The sequence below is a fragment of the Mus caroli genome, chromosome 2 (assembly GCF_900094665.2).
Source record: "Mus caroli chromosome 2, CAROLI_EIJ_v1.1, whole genome shotgun sequence".
NCBI lineage: Eukaryota > Metazoa > Chordata > Mammalia > Rodentia > Muridae > Mus > Mus caroli.
In genome coordinates, this window is record NC_034571.1 from 156,558,533 (window position 1) to 156,569,524 (window position 10,992).

At 48.1% G+C, this 10,992-nt stretch overlaps 1 protein-coding gene and 1 non-coding gene across 2 annotated transcripts in view; both read left to right on the forward strand.

Annotated features, from left to right (window-relative positions):
- LOC110307513 (WAP, Kazal, immunoglobulin, Kunitz and NTR domain-containing protein 1-like) overlaps positions 1-10,688 on the forward strand; it is an 11,601-nt gene extending 913 nt beyond the window's left edge. Inside the window, exons 2-7 of the mRNA XM_021179752.1 lie at positions 323-457; positions 2,226-2,400; positions 3,201-3,322; positions 3,503-3,537; positions 9,425-9,551; positions 10,525-10,688. Of these exons, the coding sequence (XP_021035411.1) occupies positions 323-457; positions 2,226-2,400; positions 3,201-3,322; positions 3,503-3,537; positions 9,425-9,551; positions 10,525-10,688 (758 nt within the window). The remainder of the gene's footprint in view (positions 1-322; positions 458-2,225; positions 2,401-3,200; positions 3,323-3,502; positions 3,538-9,424; positions 9,552-10,524) is intronic.
- LOC115030497 lies at positions 8,587-8,717 on the forward strand. Its single transcript, XR_003836091.1, has one exon. It is a non-coding gene; the product is annotated as a small nucleolar RNA SNORA17 (small nucleolar RNA).
- Positions 10,689-10,992: the final 304 nt, after the last annotated feature.

Sequence of the window (10,992 nt, forward strand, 5' to 3'; positions counted from 1 at the left end):
CATTAACCTTCAAAATGACAATCTGGGCAAACAGTGAGAGCAACAGGGGCCAACCAAGGACAAAGCTCAGGATAGTTCTAAAGGGCTGGGTCTCTCCCTGGAAAATCGTAGATAGAGAAGGTCCTGGGACTAGATGCTGAGTTCTTACAGCTGAAGATGTGGCCAGTGTTATGAAAACCCTGAGCTGCTGAGGGTTGCCTCCTCCTAGTGACAGGTGAGGGACAAACAAGCTTCCTGAACTCTGCAGGTGTGCCCTGGGACTGGGAAGGGAGAACAATATCTCCTTCAACCCCTCACAGGACCATGTCTTCTCCTCCCATAGGAACATGTCCAAAGTATAATAAAATAAAGTGTGACTTTGAAGAAAGAGGCCAGTGTTTACGACACCAAGAGTGTCCAGGGGAGAAAAGGTGCTGCCTGTTCGCCTGTGGGAAGAAATGCCTGGACCTCAGCGAAGGTACCTGTCTCATCCCCTGCTCCCGCCCTTCTGATCTGGCACTGCAGGGCCTTCTGGGTCACTGAGGTTTCGTGTGTGACCCAGATTCTCATGGTGTCTGAGTGATGTCACTGCTGGGCAAGAGAGTGTCCTTTTTCAATTTTCTTCAGGTATCTGAATCGAACAATCAACCTTTCTTTTTAAAATGATTATTTTCTGTGTAAATATGTTTTGCCTGCGTGAATACAGTATGTACCCCATCCATACAGTTCCCATAGGGGAGAGAGGAGGGCAGCAGATCCTCTGAAATTGGTAATACAAATGGTTATGAGCTGCCAAATGGGTGCTAGGCACTGATCCCAGGTCCTTTGAAAGGGCAGTAGGTGCTTGTAGAAATGAGATGTTGATCCAGCCCTGGCTTTCCCATTTTTGGACTCCGTTCTCTCTTTCATAACATGGATGTAGGTACTGGGTCATGTGATCTCTTGGCTGCCCTGTGGTGCTGTTCTGAGATACTCAGAGGCTATGAAAGACTCATCAAATACCAACAATGTGTCTGGCTGTAGGACAGCATGAGACAGATGTGTGTGTAACATGGGGCAGGTGTGTGTGTAACATGGGGCATGTTAGGTGTAACATGAGGCAGGTGTAGGTATAACATAGGAGAGGTGTGTGTGACATGGGGCAGGTGTGTGTGACATGGGGCAGGTGTGTGTAACATGGGGCAGGTGTGGGTGTAACATGAGGCAGGTGTGGGTGTAACATGGGACAGGTATGGGTGTAACATGAAACAGGTGTGGATGTGACATGGGGCAGGTGAGTGTGTAACATGGGACAGGTGTGGGGTCTCCTGGCTTCTCTGTCCAGGCCTCTGTCCTCTCTATCACTTCTGGCCTTCTATACTCTGTTCTCTCTGTCACATCCTTGAGTCCTACAAAAGACCATCAAAATCATTCCCCCAGTGTTACCAGTCAGCAAATACTCGGGGTACTCACGACACCCTTGAGGGCTCCACCTGCTCACCGTGGGCAGGAAAGCTTTTCCTGGGGAAGGCATACAGGCCTTGGAAACCGAAGGATGGGTAGTGTGCAGGCAGATGTGGGGAGGGACAGCTTGACAGACACCAGCAAGTGCTCATGGGAAGGCCCTGGGTTAGGAGACAGGATCAGGACTGGAAACACTGGCAAGGGGAGAGGGTGAAGCTAGATGAAGAAGGGAACTTGGAGGGCTGGCCTTGAGCCTCCCTGTGATCCAACCACTGGCTGTGGTCTGCTTGGGTTCTGGTGACTTTCAGGCACAAGTTTGAAAGGCTGTGTGTTAGGAGCAACGAAGGAGAGAAGCTGTGGAGAGGGAAAATGTGGAGTTTGGGGTTTGGGGACAACTTTGTATGAGCTAGTGGATCAGTCACTCTGGAATCTGATGTCCAGTAGACTGGAGAGGTTTGGATTTAGATGGTGGCCATTCCTGGTGGAAGGAAAGAACACAGAAACATTTGTGAGGCAAAATCATCAACATGTCATTGTTCCGATGCTGAGGAGAACCAACGAAAGAGCTGTGTGCAACGCTTGCATGTGCTCGTGAGACGGCCCTGTCCCAACAAGCAAGGTTGTACTTTGTGTTACCATCCTGAAGATGAGAAAACCAAGACCAAAGCGGTTCAACTGTGGTCACAGTTCCCACGGAACTGGGAGCACAGCTCTGAGCTAAACATAAAGAGCAGTGAAAGGGGTGGGGTTGTCCCTTAGGGATACAAGCATCCAAGTATCTGTCTCCTGTGATTTCCCCACAGATGTATGCAGCCTGCCCCAGGATGCTGGTCCCTGCTTGGCCTACCTTCCACGCTGGTGGTATAACCAAGACACCAGGCTTTGTACCGAATTCATCTATGGTGGTTGCCAAGGGAACCCTAACAACTTCGAATCTAAAGCTGTCTGTACATCCATTTGCATAAACAAACGCTGTAAGTGCTAAAGGTCCCCAGCCTTCATTCTTACTAAGTCTAATCAGCCATCATAGCACTGGTCCTTTCCCAGAGCGGGGCAGTCCTGGAGGTGGAAGGGAAGGACCTGGGGTGGAGGGAACAGCAGGGAAGCAGTAGGCGAAGGAACCTGCACATCTGAGGTGAGTTACAGGAGTGCAAAGTTGACAGGAGTGGGGAGCACCCAGAGCAACTCAGAGGAGAAGCACAAGGCCCACCATGGTCACCACACTGAAGCAACAGGTATACAGTGGCAATCAGAAGGCGTGGTCACGCCGAGCCCAGCACTCACACCTCCTCTGGCTTCCCTGCTTGCCAGAGGCTGTGGAGAGGATCCCATNCCCNCTTCCATTAGCTGAAAGATCTGTGTCCTAAGGTGACTGAAGCCAAGCATGCCCATCTGTATCCTTGTGTCTTGCAGAAATGTCTTCCTGGATATGAGAAGGAGGAGCTGGAGGAAGCTCCAGGTCTTGGCTCCTAATCTGAGGCTTTCTTCCGGGAACCCAACGCATGCTCCTGATTGGCTGCCAGTGGCCAAGTCTTAGCCACTGAGACTTTGGCTGTTCCCAAAACCAGAACCCTAGACTTTGCTTATTCCCTTCCCCCAACCCCAGCTTCTCTTCAAATGTCATGACCTTCGACCTTTGACCCCCTTCTCAGCCTGGGACTCTCATCACCTCAACTTTCAGGGCTCCGATTTATTCCTATGAAACCTTGTTCTTCCTATTAAAGGATTCTGTGAGTTCTGGTGTCTCAGAGTCTGGGTAACGCATCTGCTGTCTGCAGGGTTCACAGCTGTTCACAGTCCTCTGCATGCAAGATCACAATTGTGAGTCAGGATAAAAATATCTATCACAAAATGCTAAAGAACAGAACAAGGGAAGAAGTCGTAGCCTTAAAACTGACAGGCTTTCTGGGCGGTGGTGGCGCATGCCTTTAATCCCAGCACTCGGGAGGCAGAGGCAGGCAGATTTCTGAGTTCGAGGCCAGCCTGGTCCACAGAGTGAGTTCCAGGACAGCCAGGGCTACACAGAGAAACCCTGTCTCGAAAAACCAACCAACCAACCAAAAACCAAACAAACTGAGAGGCTCATTTGAAAAGTATTTAGAAACATGGGAGAAAGTATTTCAAATAAGAACACAATTCACAATCAACTTTTTAAAAGGGGTGTGTGTGTGTGTGTTGGTGAGTGTGTGTGAATGGAACCGTAGTTGTTCTGAGCAGTTTGAAGTGGGTACTGGAAACCATACTTGGGTCCCCCACATAAGCAGTTCAAGCTCACTACAACTGAGCCATCACTGCAACATGTCAATCCTATTATTACTTTAAAAAAAAAAAAAGTCCCCAGGGCTATACAGAGAAACCCTGTCTCAAAAAACCAAAAAAAAAAAAAAAGTCCTAATTAGGTCTCCATACAAAGGGACTTATGGGGGTGTTTGCAAGATAGTACACCCTAACCTTAGGGTGTTATGTAGTCCACTTAAATCCAACATACCTCAAACACCAGGTCAAGGCAGATGACAAAAATCCACTGTAATTTAGCTGATACTAATTGATCAGGACCTCAGAACAGACTCAGCAACTGAACTGCAACAACAAGCCAGAAAAACCCACAATATTTAAGCTTGCAAATCTTAAACATCTGTGCCCAGTTATTGCTACATTTTTCCACCAATTAGGATAGTGTTGTTTCCTGGGCCTGGGAACATGACCTTAGTTCAACCCTGCCAACAAGATAAAAAAGTTGTCCTTGAGATGGCTGGACTCAGACAACTGTCTCCTTACAAGTTGTCCCTGAGATGTCTGGATTCCAACAGCTGTTTACAACCGGAGCTGTTCAGCTGTAGGGACGTCCCCATCTCCTCTAGGGTCTGGGACCTTGACCTTAGCCTCCCTCTATGATTGGGCCTGAAAAGAAAATGGCGGCAGTTAGAACGAGTTCATTTTGCTTGTTCCCAACAAGGCCAGAAGATAAAGGTGTTTGATGAACAAACCTGACAGCCTGAGTTCTGTCCCTGTAACACTCGTAAATGTGGGAAGACAGAAGTGATGCCAGTGTTATCTGACCTCCACTTGTACACTCTTGACAATCTCTCTCTCTCTCTCTCTCTCTCTCTCTCTCTCTCTCTCTCTCTCTCACTCACACACACACACACAGAGCTTCACTTACACCATATACATATACACTAATGATACTAATACTCAGTGATAGATCCTAGCATTTTCGAGGGACTGGCTTCCATCTCCAGACACACACACATACATGAGGCATGTTGGTGGGGAGATTTGTTTCCATTTTAATTTATTATATTCCTTCACTCAGTGGGTGATAGTCAGAGATTCATGCCCAGGAGCTGCCTCTCCCTAAGTCAGTATGGTGGTTTGAATAAAAATGGCCCCTACAAGCCCAAAGGAAGTAGCATTATTAGGAGATGTGGCCTTTGGAGGAAGTGAATCACTGGGGCCTGGCTTCAGGGATTCAGACACTCAAGCTAGATCCAGGAAGTGTCACTCTCTCTTCCTGACACCTACAGATCCAGATGTGGCATTCTCAGCTGCCTCTCTAGCACCATGTCTGCCTGAATGCCGCCATGCTTTCCACCATGATAATGAACTAAACCTCTGAACTGTAAGCCAGCCCCAGTGAAATGTTTTCCTTTATAAGACTTACCATAATCGTGGTGATTCTTCACAGCAGTGAATCCCTAATAAAACAGTCAATATTAGGATTAGGCAGTAGAAGGTACCTTGGAGGGTTGGGACCAGACCAAGGTGAGCTGCTAAGAGATCACACTGGCAACCGATGTAACGCAAGGGGAATAACTTATGTGATGCGAATGTTTCTGTTTTAATCATGGGTGTGTGATATGAGGCTGCTTCAGTTTGTCTACAGCCATTAACTATGATTGTTTTGAGGTCTGGGAGGAGCCTGATTTTGCCAGCTGTGGATAGTTTAATTCTGGGGACTCTGGAAAGGGAATAAATCCCAGAGCCCAGAGACAGACAGTGGTGTTCCGAAGAAAAGGAGGGGAGGGGAGGGGAGGGGAAGGCTGCTGCTTCCTCCTGTTGCTCCTGGTTGCTGCTGTTGTGGTTTGTAAAGTGTTCATGAGCAAAGAGAAGAGAAGTTGGAGATGTACTGATGACAAAGACTAGTCTTGCCCCAAGGAACTTTGTGCTCCTAATCATCAGGAAATAGACTAGAGTCCCACGACCCCTTTCCCCTCTAACCTTTTCTCTTACCTAGTGTTGGGGGGTTGAAAGGGTGTACGGGTATAAGAATCAAATAGCTTTTTGAAACCACCAACAAAAAGGTTTATTGAGAAGAGGAGGGAGCAAAACACGATCTCAGAATGGGGATCTCACAGGGAGACAGAGAGAGAGACACAGAGAGAGACAGAGACAGAGACAGAGAGAGACAGACCAGGAAACAGAATGAACAAGGCAGAGGAAGCCCTATGATGTGGCTGGGACCTTTTACAGACCCAGTTCTACTCTGACTCCAAAATCAGATGGAGACGCAATAAAGAGGTGGGGTGTTGGGTGGGGGAGGGAAGAGGCCAACGCCAGCAAGTATGCTTGTGTATGGAGTGGAGTCTAGAGCTCAACCTTAGATATCATTCCAAAGATGTTGATCACCTTGGTGTTTTGAGAGTGAGTCTCTCACTCATGAACTCATGAAGTAAACTAGATTTTGACTGGCCAGTGAGTCCCAGGGACCTGCCTATCTTGGCCTCCTTAGGATGGGGATTGCAAGGTCCTGTCCCTATGCCTGTCATTTATGTGGGTGGCGTGCTCATGAGGCAAACACTTTTCCAACATACCTAGATCACCAGCCCCTTGATTTTTTTTTTTATTGTAGACACTTGCAGCTATGAATGTTTCTTTAGTATTGCTTTCATCTTGTGCCAGAAGCTCCATCATTATGTTGTGTTTCTGGCTTACAAGCAAACAGAATGAAAAACAAGATCTCCATGTAGCCCTTGCTGGTCTGGAATTTACTTTGTAGCCCAGGCTAGCTGTTAACTCCTAGAGATCCTCCTGCCTCTGCCTGTGACTAAAGGCACACACCTTGATGTCTGACTTCTGTTTTCTTTTCATCTTAGGGATTTACATATTTTCCTATTAATGTTCTGATGATCCACTCATCATGAAATTGTGTCTTGTCAGAGTGTACCGTGGTCACAGTGGTGCACATGCTGAGGCAAGACCCATGGAGCACATGTGATAGTTGGACAGTATAAATAGGGCTCAATGGACAATGATGGAGGCTGAGCTAGGCTTGTTTATAGAGCTAGCTGTGCAACACTCGTGGGTCTCTCGGAGTGGGCCATTCAATCCTCAAGAGTGGTTACACTGTCTATAGTTTTTTTTCCTATTGATTTCTAGTTTACTTCATTATGATCAGATAGAATGGGAAAACGTATTTCAACTCTCTCTCTCTCTCTCTCTCTCTCTCTCTCTCTCTCTCTCTCTCTCTCTCTCTCTCTCTCTCTGTTTCTTTCAAGAGAAGATTTCTCTCTGTAGCCCTGGCTGTCCTAGAACTAGTTCTATAGATTAAGTTGACCTCAAATTCAGAGCTCCTCCTGCCTCTGCCTCCCGAGTGCTGGGACTAAAGGCATGTGCTACCACTTCCAGCTTCAATTTCCTTCTATGTATTAAAACCTGCTTTGTGTCTATTTTAGAGAAAGTTCTATGAACTGAAGAGATGAGATTGAATATTATGGACGGTTAAGTCCATTTGTTTTATTATGCCTTTAACTCTGATGTTACTAAATCACCTGTGGATACTTTGCTGGGGAAAACACATGGACACAGGTGTGAAAGGCTAAGGCAGGCTTGTGAAGGAATGGTTCACTGAAGCAGACACAGGAGACAGGATGTTCTGCTAAAGCAAGCATATGAAAGGCCTCATGATGAAGGATTCTTTGCAAACACACATGTATTGGTCTGCCATACATTGTGTAGTCGAGCGGCATTTGTGGGTCTCCATAGAAAGAAACGCACCAAAACACTTCTGGTGTTGTGCTACAGTTTCTGGCCACTTCCACAGACTCAGGCTGATGGGCAGAGTGATGTCAGCTAGAACAGACGCACATGCTGAGGCAAGACCCATGGAGCACATGTGATAGTTGGACAGTATAAATAGGACTCGACGGACAATGATGAAGGCTGAGGTAGGCTTGCTTATTGAACTAGCTGTGCAACACTCGTGGGTCTCTTGGAGAGAGGTACAGCGGAGAACTTCTGGTGTTCCTTCAGGTCCCTCCTGCTGACTCGAGCCAAGGCCTGGTTGTCTCTGCTAGGTATGTCACCGCTGCTGACTTGTGTTGGTATGCCAACTGTACAGAATTGGACTGCTGGTGTATCCGTGAAGTGTTTGCAAGGGGATCAAGCCGCTGCTGCTAACCTGTGCACTGAACTGTTCATTTACAGACAACAGAGATGGGAGTTGCTCCAAAGAACCTTTCTAAACAGGTCCACTACCCCCCGCCCCGTATCCTTTCTTTCCCACTACCTCTGGTGGGTGGTGGGCTATGAGGGAGGTTAACAAGTTTAAGAACCATCATTCAAAATAAGGTTTGAAAAATTAAAGTTATACCTGCCAGCCGGTGAGAATGGGTTATTAGTCACTGACTAGTGATGGATTGATGGTCGGCCTTTGTGTTTACCTTGAATATTGTTTGTCTAAAGAAACTCCAGGTGTTTGATGCATACATGTCAAAGGTTACACTGTGCTCTTGACGAATTGATCCCTTAGTCAATACGAAGCAGCCTTCTTGGTTTCTTCTAAGTTTGGATCGAAGTCTGCTTTGTCAAGGGTTAGTACAGCCGTACCCATCTGCTTCCTAGTTTCAGGTGCCTGGCCGCCTTCCGTTCTCTCGCCATAAGGCTGCGTTTAATTTTGCCAGTCAGGTGCATTTCTTGCAGACAACAAGAGATGCTATTTTTTTTTAAAGCCAATCTGCTAGTGAGTGTCATTTGATTGGGGAAACTAAGACCATTTGAATTCAGTTATTAATAGGCCATGATGGTACAAGCCTGTAATAACTGTATCTGGAAGACAATGGAAAGAAGATCGAGCCGAGTTCAAAACCAGCACACGGAACAGTGGTTTTTCAGGATTCAGCTAAGGCTCTATAGTGAGACCTCATCTTTAAAAACCAAAACCAACCTGCTCCTAGAGGCATTGCATGTGGGGCTGCTGTGTCACATGTGCATCAGTAGGTGGCAGAGAGGAGAGAGGCTATGCTATGCTCAGCGTTCTGACCTAGGAACATCTGGATGGTTAATAGCCTAACATTCTTTGAAGAAAACCAAACTTGGGGTGACCACCAGTCCAGACAAGTTCCCAGGACATAACCCTGACTGAGGCCTCATGGACTAGCAAGAGGAATTCCAAGACTAGAAGAACCTCACCCAGGATCTCAGCCTGGGGCAGGAGACAGACAAACCCCACATGGGACCATGCAGTGGCCTGGGCAAGGACCCAGCCCAAGACGACTACCAGTCTGGTACCATGGGTCCAGACAGGGAGCTAGCCTGAGAGGACCAGTGCTCAAACCCTGCACAGGCCTGAGGGGGCAGACCGTGCCCAAGATGACCCCTGCCTGGTGACATAATGCCACAGCACTCCTGAGACCACTCCTGAGATGACCCCAGACACTCAGAAACCCTGGGCACCACTAAAGGGGGCAAGTTTTTGGTAGAGAAATAGACGGGAAAGAGAAACAGAAGGATGTGGTCATAATGAAGAGAGGCAGAACTGGAGACTGGAGGGTAGTGAGGAACAGGCAGATGTGAGTAGCTGGTGATGCCACCTGGGACCATGGTGGGGTCCTGGCCTGAGGCTGCCACTGGGGCCTTGTCTGGATCTATGGCTCTGCAGCAGCAGGGACTGTGTTACCACCAAAGGCCAGGCAGATGTCCCTGCTCTGGTCTGCCATCCAGGGTCATGTTTATATCTGAGGGCTGTGTAGAACTGGCCCTACCCCTCACCTGGGTATCATAGGAGAACTGGTCCCAGGGCATGAAAGCAGGAGAGTCACGCTCACCCCTCATCAGCCGCAGTACTTGGGAGAGTGGGCTCCGAACATCACCCAGCACAGTAGAGCTGGCCGTGGCTGTGGGAGTTGTGGGTAAGCTACTTGTCTCCCATGGGATGGCATGGGTGAGAGAGAGATACCTTTCTACCTGTGGCAGATGGGAGACCAGGCTTTGGGTTCATGAGAACAGTAAAGTTGGCCCTGCTGCTCACCAGCGGAAGCACTCAGGAGGAAGATGTCTCCCCTCTTGCCTCTCACTATCTACGACAGTCAGAAGAGCTGCCCCTGAGGTCATCAGAGTGGGAGAGCTGGCCCTGTCTCTCACCTACTACAGCCTTTGGGAGATCAGGCCCTGTACCTAGCCTAGGCTGCACAGTAGAGCTGACCTTGGATGTGAGAGCTATGGGTGAGCCTGTCCTAGGGAGTGAGAACAGGAGCAAGAAGTTAACTGGGGAGCCACCCAGGTCAGATGCCTCTCAGGCCCAGATCCAGGGCTTTGAATTGGCCCACCCCAACATCTACCCCATTGATGAACTGCTGGAGGGTGTGAAGGGACCAGTCCCACAGATCCAAAGCTACAGGATCTCCATGACCCAGGGCAACGACAGGATTGCTGAGACGAGTCCCAGTGAGGATCCAGAAGCTGGAGACTGAACCAGACCAACAAGCCATTGTAATGAACATTTGCCAACAAAGAAGTGTGGACAAAAGGAATACACTACAGCTTCCACAACAAGATTGTGTTTTCTCTGTTGGTGGGGAGACTGCAAAGGTGGGGTAGGTATGAGAGGAGTGGGGAATGACTGGGATTGGAGTGCATGATATGAAAGTCACAAAGAGCCAATAAAAAGTGAGACAAAAACAGAAAACAAACAAAAAAACTTTAGTCACTAGTCAGTTTCTTAATTGCATAGCATGTTCCATGCTAGTTAGACTGTTTCCCATACTGTATTAATGGGTGAGGATTGACTTGAAGTATTATCAGTGCTGTATTAATGGGTGAGGATTGACTTGAAGTATGTCTCCAGGCCCTTAACAGTTTGATGCTGTTGCTGTTGTGACTTAGATTTGTCTCTCCGCACTGAGTCACCGGTGTGGGGACCAGGGGGATTTAAGAGTGTGCTGTTCCAGTATATTCACACACATAAAGGAGAGGTGAAGGGCAAGAAGATGGAGCTACAGAGATGGTGGAGTGGGGAAGAGCCCTTGCCAAGCAAGCGGGAGGACTGAGTTCAGATCCCCAGCACCCATGTGAAAAGATCATTGTAGCCCAGCTTGTCTCGGCACACCTGTTACCTGAGTGCTGAAGCAGCGTGGAGACAGGAGGATTGCTGGAGCTTGCTGGCTGCCAGCCTAGCTGAAAGATCTGAGAGTGTGGTAAGATATACTGTCTCAAGAGAATAAGTCAGAGAGCAATAGAGGACCTGTGACAACATCCCCTAGCCTCTGTGCATACACATGGATGCATGCAACACACACACACACACATGCTTGTGCACATACACATGTACACACACATGCATATACCTAACAC